General features: G+C 42.9%; 1 protein-coding gene across 3 annotated transcripts in view; it reads left to right on the forward strand.

The window, feature by feature from the left end:
* The window catches only part of STX8 (syntaxin 8), a 173,824-nt gene that overhangs the window by 62,800 nt on the left and 96,315 nt on the right, over positions 1 to 14,709 (forward strand). Inside the window, exon 8 of one of the 3 annotated variants that reach the window (XM_084647600.1) lies at positions 3,148 to 3,438. The exons of the other annotated variants lie outside the window; for them this stretch is intronic. Within the exon in view, the coding sequence (XP_084503726.1) occupies positions 3,148 to 3,151 (4 nt within the window). The 3' untranslated portion in view covers positions 3,152 to 3,438. Of the gene's footprint in view, positions 1 to 3,147; positions 3,439 to 14,709 lie in introns of those variants that run through there. 3 annotated transcript variants of the gene reach the window in all.

Raw genomic sequence — 14,709 nt, forward strand, 5'->3', positions numbered from 1 at the left:
GTGTGAATTGAACTGTAAAGTTGCTTTCCCAAACTAGATAATTTTAAAAGAATAGAAAATCAGATAGGCGGGGGGTATTTTCTTTTGGCTGAGCTGTGACTGTCTCTGCCCCCTGCCCCTCCAAATGTAATATTTCGTATTAAAATAGGTATTCTACACAGTACTGTTCTGGCTTGCTCAGACCTCCAGCCTGCCATTAGGAGGCAAAGATTGTTTTTAGATGGTCTGAGTTTGAGTCAAAGACGAACACTAGGCATGTTGGGGCAGATTCTCCTCTCTCCTACACTGGTGTAACTGGGTGCACAATGAGATCAACCGGGTTTCTTCCACTGGTTTATGGTAGTTTGGTTCATTGTAGTGGGAAGCATATGGTAATATCTAGCCTTGAAGAGAATCTATTTAGCTTATGCACTGTCCTGTTCATGTGTTAAATTGATGCTCTGATTGTTTATTGAAATGCCCAAGGGATCCTTTATTTTGACATTCATATTGCTAATGCTTTTGTCAGACAAGGTTATTTGCTCTTAAAGAGGAGCAGTGAAGATCTCCCCACTGCCAAGGTCTTATATATAATGCACAGAAGCTCCAGAGACTAAGATTAGTTTTTAAAATCTTATTGTGCCAGACCAGAATTAGGGGCTGCAGAGTTAAGTTAAAGATTATAAATTAGCATTTTATTAGATACTCTATTTCTTTATTTTAGAGAGATGAAGTGGTAAATAGGTGGAACCGCTAGCTGAAAGATTATCTGCTAGTGAGAGGTAGATACAAAAGACTAAGGGTATGTCTACACTACGAAATTAGGTCGATTTTGTAGAAGTCAATTTTTAGAAATCGATTTTTTACAGTCGATTGTGTATGTCCCCACTAAGCGCATTAAGTTGGCGGAGTGTGTCCTCAATGCCATGGCTAGCTTCGACTCACGGAGCGGTGCACTGTGGGTAGCTATCCCACAGTTCCCGCAATCTCTGCTGCCCATTGGAATTCTGGGTTAAGCTCCCAATGTCTGATGGGACAAAAACATTGTCGAGGGTGGTTTTGGGTACATGTCATCAGTCGCCCCTCCCTCCCTCCATGAAAGCAAAGGCAGACAATCGTTTCGCGCCTTTTTTCCTGGGTTACCCGTGCAGACGCCATACCATGGCAAGCACAGGGCCTGCTCAGCTCACCGCTGCTGTTGTGAGCATTGTAAACATCTCGTGCATTATCCTGGAGTATGTGCAGAACCGGGCTAAGAGACGCCAGTAAAAGGATAATTGTGATGAGGACATGGACACAGACGTTCCTGAAAGCACAGGCTGTGGCAATTGGGACATCATGGCGGCAGTGGGGCTGGTTGATACAGTGGAACGCCAATTCTGGGCCTGGCAAACAAGCACAGACTGGTGGGACAGCATAGTGTTGCAGGTATGGGATGATTCACAGTGGCTGCGAAACTTTTGCATGCGTAAGGCCACTTTCCTTGAACTTTGTGAGTTGCTTTCCCCCGCCCTGAAGCGCAGGAATACCAAGATGAGAGCTGCCTTGACAGTTGAGAAGTGAGTGGCAATAGCCCTGTGGAAGCTTGCAATGCCTGACTGCTACCGGTCAGTCGGGAATCAATTTGGAGTGGGCAAGTCTACTGTGGGGACTGCTGTGATCCAAGTAACCAGTGCAATCACTGACGTTCTGCTATCAAGGATAGTGACTCTGGGAAATGTGCAGGTCATAGTGGATGGCTTTGCTGCAGTGGGGTTCCCTAACTGTGGTGGGGTGATAGACGGAACACACATTCCTATCTTGGCACCGGACCACCTTGCCAAACCGCAAGGGATACTTCTAAATGGTGCTGCAAGCACTGGTTGATCACAAGGGATGTTTCACCAACATCAATGTGGGATGGCCGGGAAAGGTCCATGACGCTTGCATCTTTAGGAACTAAGAGCTGTTCGAGCAGTTGTAAAAAGGGACTTACTTCCCAGACCAGAAAATTACCATTGGGGATGTTGAAAAGCCAATAGTTATCCTTGGGGATCCAGCCTACCCCTTAATGCCATGGCTCATGAAGCCGTACACAGGCAGCCTGGACAGTAGTAAGGAGCAATTCAACTATAGGCTGAGCAAGTGCAGAATGGTGGTAGAATGTGCCTTTGGATGTTTAAAAAGCTCGCTGGCGCTGTTTGCTGACTAGGTTAGACCTCAGTGCAACCAACATTCCCATTGTTACTGCTGCTTGCTGTGTGCTCCATAATATCTGTGAGAGTAAGGGGGAGATGTTTATGGCAGGGAGGGAGGTTGAGGCAAATAGCCTGGCAGCTGATTTTGAGCAGCCAGACACCAGGGCGGTTGGAAGAGCACAGCTAGGCGTGCTGCGCATCAGAGAGGCTTTGAAAACCAGTTTCATGACTGGCCAGGCTACAGCGTGACAGCTGTGTGTGTTTTCCCTTGCTGCAAACTCATCCCTTTTGTTGCTTTTAATTCCCTGTAAGCCAACCACCCTCCCCCTTTCAATCACAGCTGGCAAAGGAAATGAAGTAACTATTGTTTTGACACAATGCGCTCTTCCTTTATTAATTAAAAAAAAGAAAAAAAAAGATAACTGACAAGGTATCCTGGGTGGGGTGGGGTGCGGGAGGAGGGAAGGACAAGGCCACATTGTTTATTGTAGCCACACTACAAATCAAAACTATTTGAATGATAGCCTTCTGTTGCTTGGGCTATCCTCTGGAGTGGAGTGGCTGGGTGCCAAGAGCCTCACCCCCTCCCCGTGTTCTTGGGAGTCTAGGTGAGGAGGATATGGAACTTGGGGAGGAGGGCAGGCGGTTAAGGGAGACTCTTTCAAAGTGAATCAAGCAATTCACAGCAGACAGCACATGTGCTTTAGGTACAAGGTCGCATTTCGTCTTTTATATTGAGCGCCTGCTGGTATGGTGACACACCACACACGGCTGGGCAACAGAATTTGGAGGGGCTGCGTTTTTCAGGTGGATGTGCAGCACACACCTCCCCCCTCCCCACCGCATGGCTATTCTCTGGGATGATCCCTTCACCCCTTCCCATGCCATGTGGCTATTCTCCGGGATGATCCCTTTTAGCCAAGCGCAAACAATCCAGCATGAACAGGGTCCTTTTACTATTCACTTACAAAAATTCCCCTATTTCAACCAGGTGACCATGAACGATATCGCTCTCCTGAGGCTAACACAGAAAGATAAAGACCGAATGTTGCTTGAATGCAACCAAAACCCAGGATCATTCGCTGCCATGTTTTGTGCTGCAGTGATTCCGACTACTTGCTACTGGCTTGGCATGGTAAAGTGTCCTACTATGGAAGACGAAATAAGGCAGCCCTCCCCAGAAACCTTCTGCAAAAGCTTTCAGAGTACCTCCAGGAGAGCTTCATGGAGATGTCCCTGGAGGATTCCTGCTCCATCCCCAGACACGTTAACAGACTTTTCCAGTAGCTGTACTGGCCACGAATGCATCCCAATTCTTCAGGGCAAATCAAACATTAAACACTATTGATTTTAAACCCTGTACTGTAGTTACAAATGTGCACTCACCAGAGGGGTCTTCTCTGGCTTCAGGGTCGGGGATCCCGCCTTGGGAGGGTATTGGCTCCAGGGTGATGAAAAGGTCCTGGCTGCTGGGGAGAACGGATTCACCGCTTGCTTGCTGTGCAGTCTCCTCCTCCTCATCCACAAAATACTCCTCCCTGTTGCATGAGACTCCCCCCTTGCAGGTGTCTGCGGACAGTGGTGGGGTAGTGGTAGGGTCCCCCCCCAGAATGCCATGCAGCTGATCATAGAAGCGGCATGTATGGGGCTCTGACCCGAGCACCGTTTGCCTCCTTTGTCTTTTAGTAGGCTTGCCTGAGGTCCTTAACTTTCACGTGGCACTGCTGTGTGTCCCTGGTGTAGCCTCTCTCCACCATGCCCTGTGCAATTTTGGAATATATATTAGTATTTCTTTTTGATTGGAGTTTGGCCTGCACAGATTCTTCTCTCCATACAGCAATCAGATCCAGTGTCTCCCTTTCGGTCCATGCTGGAGCTTGTTTGCGATTCTGGGGGGACTGCATGGTCACCTATGCTTCTGAGCTTGCCATACTGACTAAACAGGAAATTAAATTCAAATTTCCTGGGTCTTTCGTTGTGTAGCTGGCTAGTACGTTGGAATTGAAAGCGCTGTCTAGAGCGGTCACATTGGAGCACTCCGGGATAGCTCCCGGAGGCCAATACTATCGAATTACGTCTGCACTACCCCAAATTCGACCCAGCAAGGTCGATTTTAGCACTACTCCCCTCACTGGAGAGGAGTACAGAAGTCGATTTTAAGAGCCCTTTTAGGTCAACAGAACGGGGTTGGTTGTGAAGACGCATTCATTTTAAAATCTACCTAACGCAGCTAAATTCAACCTAACCCCGTAGTGTAGACCAGGGCTAAGTTGTGGGGGTAGGCTAGTGAGATCCAGGGCAACAGCTGGTGAGAAACCCAGGCTCCCTTTCCCCATGCAGCTGGGATTTCTAATTCAGTAGTGCTTTCTTTTAGTGTCCGCTTCTGACTAGAGTGGAGGACTTCAAGCTGTATTTCCATTTAAGTTCTACAAAGGGGAAGGAGCTTCATCTTGTCATTTCCAACTCTCTGAGCATTCTGCCCACTGTGAAGAGTGAGTGGGGAAGTGGGCAGTGGGATCTGCTTCTCTAACTCTCCCTCCCAGCCTTTTTTGGGCCACTTTGTCATAAAAATAGCTCCAGCCTAGCTTTAGGCAAGCAGCAGTGGCATGAAATGGACATGATTCGTGGTAATGTCACTGTTGCTGGCAGGATTCTGAAACGCCAGTGAAACTAAAGAGTCTTGGTAATTTCACACCTTTTGCTGTTTGGTAGAACTATAAGCAGCAACATAAGGGGTAGGTGCTTTGCAGGTTCCCCTGTGTGACCCTGAGTCAATTTACACTCCATTCACGTTCATAATTCATCTTCCCAATCATTACAGCCAGAAACTTACTTTTTCAGCGACAGCATGGCATTGGTTTTTCTCAACACTTGATGGAACAGACTTTGTTAAAGTAGTGGAGAAAAGCAACAAAGCAAATTTAGTCACTCTTGGAGTTGAGGGAATATTTTACTGATTATAGATCCTAATCCAATTCCCCTGGTTGATTATAATGGTAGTCCTAGAGAGACCAGTGAAATTAGTGTTTGTTTTCTTTCTGGCATGCAAGATTTTTTAATTTTTAAAATTAATTTTAAAAAATCTTAAATATACTCAGTATTCCCAGACCAAAAGTACATTAAGATAGAGGTAAGTTTGGGAGGACATGTCAGTAATTTAGGGTAAAAACAAATTACAGGGATAGTGCAGTTTTCTCAAAACCAAGCATTATAAATCCAAGAACTTCAGAGTTAAGGTTAAATTTAACAGAAATCCATCATATTAATGTATGGCAAGTTTCCCTTTTGGCATTCCCTGTTGAATAGATCTGATGCAGCAGATGGTATTTGAAAAGAAACTTTAAGATTAATGGTCATGTTTTGCTTCTGTTTCTCATAATTGAGAGGCTGGCACATAAAACTTCATAAAAACTCAAAGGTATTGCCCTTTCAAAATGCCTACCAATATCAATTGTTCTCATCTGGACTGAGGGCATAGGCAGCTCTGAGTTAAGCTGTCATTTTCAAAATGTCCATGGTTGTTCTTAATGGGACTGAGACTACAGACTGCCCAATGACAGACAGCAGCCATTTTGAAATAGGGCATTTCTTCGTGAGTTTCTCTGAGGGAGAACACTATTCTTCAGCCTTTGCTGAAAGAGAAACTTTCAGTTGTAAAGAATAATGAAAAAAAAAGACCATTAATCCTAAAAATGTCTTTTCAAAAATGACCGATTGTTGTAGATCTGTTCTATTTTTTTGTCTGCCCATTTTTTTTTTATTTTGTAGATCGACAACTACCTGAGATGAGATCATTCAGGACAAAAAAAGTCTGAGACGGATGCTAAATTTCTTACAGCATCCACTCTTTAAAATTTTAACTCATAAACTAATTAACTGATTTACTTGTAAATCCCCAGAAAATTCATTTTGTACTTAAACAATAAGTGGTGTAATTTTGGGCAAGATATGTCCTACTTGAAACAGGCACTTAATTTCTTTATCAAGTGCAAAACTCAACTTGCACTTAGCTCTGTTAGAGCTGCAACCAGGGCCTCCATAATAAGATAGAATTTAAAAATTTCATGCATGAAGTACTCATGAATTACTCCTGGTTCTGCAGCGATGTGTCCTGATGACTTTTACTGACAACATCCAGTGGGATGAAAGACCTGATTAAATGGGTCTCAATTAGTAGGATAACTCAGGTATTTTGTTGGAACGAAGACGTTGGATATTCTCCAGGAGTCGGGAACATTTTCAGTCTATCGGAAAGAGAAAATCAGTAGACCTTGTTTGAATAAAGGCCATGAGAATTGTTGTGGGATTTGGGGAATTCTGTGGCCTGGCTTGTCATCCAAGTCATTAACATTTTCCATGCTCCTAAATTGTAGCTGCCTGACCGTTTATTTTGTGGAGTTATAAGGAAGATTAAGAAAAACATTTTTATTTCAGAGTTGCTGGGAGATGTTAGAGAGCATTTTTTACAAGTCTCCCAGGACAATAAGTTTTAAAGAAGCCTGGTAAAAAAACAAACCAGTCTTAATAGAGTTGGGTGCTATCGACAGAGAATTATAAACAGAGATTGTCACCCCCACCCCACCCCCAGTTTATATGTACTGTATGGCCTGTCCCCACCAAACCCCCCTTTCAATAGAGAAGCAATTCTTCTTCAGCTATGTCCTGTAAAAACATTTCATATACTGGCCAGCACTATTGACTTTAGCAAGAAATTTGTTTTGGAAAGGGGGAAAAAAAGGTTTCAAATGATTCCTGCTGGCAGTAATGATACAAAAAAATAAACTTTAGGCACTGAAAAATGGCAGCCATGCCATTTCTTTTTAACCTTCCCAACCTTTCTTTTTAACCTGCGTTATTGATTACTGCTGTGCTTAAGTTAATATTAGAAATGGGTGTTTGACTTGTGGAGTATACTCTGAAGAGGGGGCAGGGGGAGGTATGCCTTATGTTTTACATGGCACTTCAGATCAGAAAACATTGACATGACCATTCAGGTTACCAAACTGTGGACTTGCTCATAGGTCCCCACCTACATGAGGAAAACTAATCATATTTGGCAGTGGTGGTCTGCCGCTGATCCCCTTTACTTCCCTTGGGGTTGAAAATGGTTTAACTGCTCGTAGAGATGGGTTGAAACTATTTTATAAACATTTTAGTGGGTACCCAGTTCATCCAACCTCCCTCTCTCTTTCTGCAATGGGGTTGAAGGATTTGTTCCTCTGTTCCCACTGCTGAGACATTTTCAATGTCAGCTAAAGGGCTGGGAATGAACCTTCTTGCACTCACCATTGTCAGCACACGGTCACACTCGCACTGTAGATGAGGCCATAGAGGAGGCAAATTCAGTGCTAGTTTGCTATTCATGTGCCGTCTAACTTTCATACAGGTTTGGGGGGCTTAAGGATCTCCCCCAAAGACTGGAATATGGTTGAATGTTAGTTTGCATCTTTCTCCACACCCTAAACAAGAAAAACATCTTTTGCCCTTGGAAGGGAAAAGGAATCTCCAGCTGGAATTCATGATATTTTATTGAGTAAATGAGCAGTGTCATGGTTGTGTTGCAATCTCACTGGCAACACAAATGGTGTTTTGAGAGGGAACAGCCGTTTCATACACACTTAAACTGTCTTGAGCCACCACCCTCCCCACATGATCCTTCATCTTTTCCCTTAGGGGGAGAAGCATAGAATAAATGAGTTAAGGAGGAGAGTTAAATCAAAAAGCTGCGTTTTGTCCCTTAAAAACAGTAGTTTCCCTTTTCTCTTTGCTTGTTAATACTGCATGAAATAATTCATGTTTCATAAGTGTGTTTTGGAACATGGGGTCCCAAAGTGGTGCAAACCAGTGGGTTCATCTTATCTACTCTCCTGGGACTGGCAGAAGAAATGTGCAACTGGCCAGTTGTTGCACATGCATGCGTGCTTGTGTGTGTGTGGGGGGGGGATTATGGGGTACAGAGGAAAGGGTTCATTTCTGACCTTAGTGTTCCACAGCACCATCAGCATATCCGGTTACTTCAGCGTTGAATAGTATCTTCCATAATATGACCTTTTCTGGATGATGGACATCTTACTCCCTTAGGTCCCTTTTAAGAAATCCAGCCATTATGTCTGATTGATGTGGGTCTTGGGTGTGTTACAACGCATGGGACCAGAGTTCTATTGTCTTCAATAGCCCAAGAGTCCCACCAACACCATTCCTCTTTTGTAGTGTGAATCATCCCCTTCAGGAATTTAATTCTATTAATCTACAAGCTGGTCTACACTGAAAACTTACATCAGAGCTCTCGGGGCTATGAAAAATTGACACCCCTGAGAGATGTAGCTATGCTGACCTAATCCCCGGTGTAGACAGCACTAGGTTGTTGGAGGAATTCTTCTGTGGACCTAGCTACCCCCTCTCGGGGAGGTGGATTAACTAAAGTGACATGAGTGTTTACACTGAAGCACGACAGTGGCACCGCTGTAGACCTACTCCAGGGCGATTTACTTCAATATTAATCTTTTTGGAGGGTTGATGCAGCATATCCTGCCATGACAAATTATTCCTGGTAGCAGAGTAAGAAAAATAGGGAAAAGGTTGACACTTTGGGGCAGATTCTGCACTTACTTAAATTAGCATAAATCCAGAATAATTGTACTGGAACCAAAGGAGTCTTGTATGACTCACACCAGTTTAACTGAGAGCAGAATTCAACTTCTTTTCACTGCTGCTTTGAATATATTTGTTGGTTCCCTGGACCCCTTGGATCCATCTGGAAACTCTGTTGCCTTTTCAGCAGTAGGTCTGTTTCAGCTTCCTTATGACTGGAACATCAAAAAAATAAAAAAACAAGGCCATGATCCAGCAAGGAGCTCCATGTGAGTGGACTTTCATACAAGTCACTGGAGCGCCTTCTGGTCTTAGAAGTCTACCCATGCAGAACTCGTAGCCAAGTGGCAACTTACATTAGCAATGCTGTGTAACAACTACAGTAGAAAGTGAGCTAAGTGGAAGGTGAGTGTTTGGTTTCCCTTTGAATTGCTGATATCAGCTGCCGCCTTAGCCCCACTGTGTTGACGTGGCACGAAAGAGAAGAAGGGAGCAGATGATTATTACTGTCTCTCTCCCCATTTTCTCTTTGACATAGATGCTGGGATCTTCCTCTCCTTTGGAGATGAGTTCCCTGTGTTGCATTGTTGTAGATGGTGACATCAGGTGCACCTGACCCATCAGAATTTTGGCTTTGCAAGATCAGATTCTGAACATGAAGAGCACATGGAACTTTTTACATGGGACCCTGCATGCCTGCTGTGAGTAAAGGGAGCAGATCTAACTTTCTAGGTTCTCTGTTCACAAATCCCCCACATTCTGAGCATAATAAGAATAACTCTGTGTCACACACACAAACAAGCCTCTCTGTTCTCTGGAGCTGTCAGTGCATCCTGTCTTCTCTCGTGTGTGTGTGTGTGTGTATGTATATATGTATGTATACATGTACCTCGGAAGCTCTGGGGCAGGAAATGGCTGGGCTTTGCTGAGCAGTGCTGCACCGAGCACATTGTCATTCTTCAGCAATAAACAGTAAGTAGTAGTCACTACAGAGGGAACTTTGAACTCTGAATGGCAAATCTAAAAGAGCTGGTGAGGTAAATTCTTTCCCAAGTCCTCTCCATATGTACAGGAAAGGGAGTCTCTGTGTGTTGAACAGGCAGTAACCTGGAAGTGAGGCCAGCAGATCACAAAGCATTGCATTTTTCCACTTACTCCCAGTGGATGCTGTGCAAGATGATTAATATTTTAGCATCTTTGTTCTTTCTGTTTTACTTTTAACACTGGAGCAGTTTAAATCACTCTGGAAGAAAGGGCCTGACACGTCTCCAGTTACACAAACAAGCAGTGGTGCTAGGGCTAAAAATGAAAGTAATGTTTTGGGAGAGATGAGGGAGACTTTAAATGTCTGTCTTCGCCAAAGGTCACTCTCCAGTTCTTCGATGGGAAACAGGAGTTAAGCTCATAGGTATTGCAAGGACTGGGGCTTAACTTGTTTATCCTAGTATCTGGGTGCTTCCTGTTAACCACATGTGTGCCTGAAGATAAGATGTACTACATCTATTGGACATACGTGACATGAAAACCTGAACAGAGACTGTCCTGTCAGTATGACACCTTCTGATGGGCTTTCTCACTACTTATGGAATTGAACTACAACTTGCACTGTCTTCGGCCTCTCAGTAGACAGATTTTAAGAACTAGAAGAAGAATGGGAAAAGGGATGGTTTTCCTTTTAAACAATGTTACTTTCTCTTAGGAAAACCAGAATAATTCTTGGGGAAAGCTTCGTTTATGTTCTAGGTTTCATGTAGCTAAAGAAATAAATGAGATAAAATGCAACTGGTGCATCGCCTGCCTTTTACAAGAACAGCAGCTCAAATTGCACAGTAATTGCTAATTCTCATTTTTAGTTTGGGTACGGAAAAATCCAAGCTGATATTCAAGCCGCTGCTCATCCCCCACACACCTAAGAAAACCCCTAGTTTTATGGCTGACGTACCGTTGTGATCTGGTGGTTACAGCAAAGGACTGGCCATCGGGGTTCCTGGCTTGTCCACTGACTCACAGTGTGACTGTGGGCAGATCACTTAACCTCTCTGTGACTTTGTTCCCCACCTGTGAAATGGGGGCATACCACCTTGCATTGCTGGTGAAGCTTAATTTATTGTTTGCAGAAGTTGCAAAGTAGTCCTCTTGCTAAAGGGCTTTGAATTCCTCTGCTATAGAGTGCTAAACGATGCAGCCTGGGTACAAGCCCTGGGAAACTACCAAGTAAAAATGCTTGGCACCTTAAGGTGCACAAACTATGCTGCTAAAGTCTCCCTGCTGCTGATTTAGTGATCCCTCTTTTGCTCATAGATTTTAAGGCCAGAAGGGAAACATGACAATCACCTAGTCTGATCTCCTGCACATCGCAGGCCACAGAACCTCACCCACTCTCTCCTACAATTGGCTCTTAACTCTTGCTGAGTTACTGAAGTCCTCAAATTTTGATTTAATGGTTTCAAGTTACAGAGAATCCACCATTTTCTCTAGCTCAAACCGGTAAGTGACCTATGCCCCATGCTGCAGAAGCTGGTGCCCGCCCCCCCCCCCCCCCCCCGGGTCTCTGCCAATCCGACCTGGGAGAAAATTCCTTCCCAATCCTGAATATGGTGAACAGTTAGATCCTGAGCATGTTGGTGAGACCCACCAACCAGACACCTGGGAAAGAATTCTCTGTAGTAACTCAGAGCCTTTTCCCTCTAGTGTCCCACCTCCAGCCATTGGAGATTGTCAACAGCAGTAGCAGATGGGCCATATGCTGTTACAGGCAATCTCATCATACCATCCCTCCATAAATTTATCAAGCTGAATTTTGAAACAAGTTAGGTTTTTTGCTCCAACTACTCCCCTTGGAGGGCTTTTGCCATTAGTGTCTGCACTGCCTATACCACTTATAAAAACTGGATTTATCTAGGTGAAAATTATTGGTGTATGAAATTGCCATTTAATTCACGACTGACAACACTGAAAATGTAAACAAGTCTCTGAAAAAGGACATGTCATCTGGCTTGCCCTATCCTACAGACTAACATATCTGATTGCTGTGTTTAAACTTAACATAAAAAAAATTCCCTGAACTTATGATTCACTATGAGCAGATGTAATTATCTATGAAAAGGAATGAATCATGTCACTAGGGCAGGTTTTTTTCCCTTGCAGCTGCCTCCAATTAATATGTCTATCAATTCTGGGATAGTAAAAACATTTTAGTCCTACTGTACAAGTACTGTACCGTCATTCTTATATTCCACTTTGTGGCTCTACTGATTAGCGGTAGTTGAGCTTTGGCCATAGAAGTTGCCTGTCCTTGGAAACTAAACTTTAGAGAAAATATACTTCAAAGTTGTAGTCCTTTTGAAAATATCCAATATACCATTTACCAAGAGGGATGTAGTTAATGGCTTCTCTTAAAGGTTTTTCCCTAGGTCCTTCTTTGGGACACAGAAGTAGGTTAGGCAATTTTTCAGCACTTAACTGAAATGATGGAGGAGGCTGAATCTTTAACAAACAGATCTTTTCATCCAAGTGCAGGGTATGTACGTTAAATACGTTTTAAAGGAGAGTTCTAAGCAGTCTAAATAAAAATCACTTTTCAGTCATTCAGGTTTCACTTGTTTGATATGTGGGTTGTCATAATCCAGTGTCCATAGAATTTTCCAGTCTAATGTGTTTTTTTTAATGTGTGAGGACCTCAAGCAAAATCAAAACCTTTTTGGTGCTTTATACACCATTAAAAGGGCACAAACCTTGTATTTTCCCTGTTTCTCTTCACTCTGGTAACCTAAATGCAAAGATGATGGTGTACTTTCCTCTCTACCCTTTTCTGTCTCCTCCAAAAAAAATCATATGGTGTGAATTATCTCATCTCTTACTTTATAATTAAAAGCAAATAAGATTGAGAAGAATTGTTTAAGAATTGGACGACACATAAAACAGATATGGCCCCAAGGCAGTCATGGTTGTGAAATAGATGCAATAAGAAGTTTGTCATCTTTTGTTTTCCTGGAACTGTTGCTGGCATATGTATAGTAAACTGTGGGGTCAGTGAGCCCTAAGGGAAACAACACAGTATTTTCAACTATTCCTTTCAGTTTATTTATTGATCAGTAGTTGTTAGAACTGTGAATTCCTTAGAAAAGTGTAATCACTGGTGAACTGTGGTCTGCTGAAAACTATTTGCATTGCTGAAATGAAGCAAAGCTAATAAAATTTAATGAAAGTTTCACTATGTTTCAGAATAACAGACTACCACAAAGGCACCTGAAAGGAGAAGCATGGCTCAGATTTCAAGGCTTCAGATTTATGTGTACCAAGGCAAACGTTGCAAAGCTGTTGTAGTTGTCATGTGGTCCTGTAAACTTTGACTTGACAGATGTGTGAGACACGGTAGAGGGCTGTGTACATGTGGTCATGGTTTAGGGGTAGGGCACTGGGGAGGGGAGACACAGATGCCTTGCTTTACAGATATATGGAGAGAGCAGTGCTGCCTTTGTATTCTAGCTTGAACCAACTGACCATATTTTAGCAAGGATGTTTGATGTTGTCATGAGGAGTCTAGCTCATTTGTAGCAGTTACCCCTGCTAGAGAAGAGCATACCGCTGCCTGATATAGATTGGTCTCCTGCTGGGTAGCAAGTCATTCCACTGTAGGCTCACAATAACATTGGCTCTTTACTGCATTATTTGACTGCTAGTGACATATTGATATGAACTCCTGCGAGGAGAGCACTGGCTAAAATGAGGATTAAGAAGGAAACTAAGCAGATTGCAAGGGTATTAACAATTTGTTCACATTCCAGGGGAGACGGGACTCAGTCTTCTATGATCTCTGTATGTGTTTTTAAAAGGATGTTTGCTTTGTGATTTTAAAGCATGGTTATTGCTGCTGAAGAAAGGAAGTACATGAAGTTGCCTTTAGAAAACCAAAAGGGAATAAGAATGGCATTTAGAGAATGAGGCATCTATCAAACATATTGATGTTTGAACAGCTATAGTTGTAAGTAACAGCAATAACACCCAAGGCCACTGTGTTGGAGGTGGGGAAGAGTAGAAATGGGTTTGATCTACAGAGGCATGGAGTAGTGGGTGGGTAGGTAGGTTGGTAGGTGCACTAATAGGGTGTTTTGTACCTCTGTGCAGGGATTGTCATAAACACACAGTAGTTAATTATCAGACTGTCTCACTGATGAAAGCCAGGCAGTACAATATTTTTGTGTGAGTTTAGCATGATTGTCTATGAAAGGGTTATATAGCGTTTGTTTATGAAAGGGCAAAATCCACACAGAAAAATAGCTGCTCCTTAGTCATTTTCATTTTCCCAGTGAGAGTGTGATAGAAGATGCAGAATGTTTAATGTGACCTCAAAAATAACTTTAGTCACAATGTAAGAAAGCCAGACAGTTTCTTGCACCACCTGTATTGCGCTGTTCTCTTTGGTATTTTAATAGATAATTAATCTTGATTTTGTTGGATTTAAGTGTTTTATTTTTTGGCACATATGCACAACTTATTATACCATAAATCCCACACATTTCAGCAAATGTCATCCCAATTTGTTCCCTACAGCATAGACTACTACTAGTAAAACAGTCAAGGTCAGGAACTTGGATTCTTTAACCACTGGATTCAAGGAAACCAATTTATTCTGTTGCAGCAGAAAGGGGTAATTTCTTTTGGACCTGTATCATATTGGCAGCCAATCTAGGAAAGCCATAATTGCCTTAATGCAATAGGTTTTGTGGGTGCATTAATCTGTCTTAATTAAAACTCTTGCACTCCACTGATAGATATGCAGTGAATTTCTAACTATACAGTATTTTTATGTTCCTTTACAAGCATGAATTATTCGTTGTTCACTCAGTGTTTGACCTGTGTCTTGTATCATGAAATCGATAAAAGTATTCTCTGTACTTCCATCAGTTAAGGGATTTAGAGCAGTTTGCTTAGGATTGTATGAAGTGCCCTTCATATCGAA

This window comes from Lepidochelys olivacea, assembly GCF_965140295.1.
Source record: "Lepidochelys olivacea isolate rLepOli2 genome assembly, chromosome: 14".
Classification (NCBI taxonomy): Eukaryota; Metazoa; Chordata; order Testudines; family Cheloniidae; genus Lepidochelys; species Lepidochelys olivacea.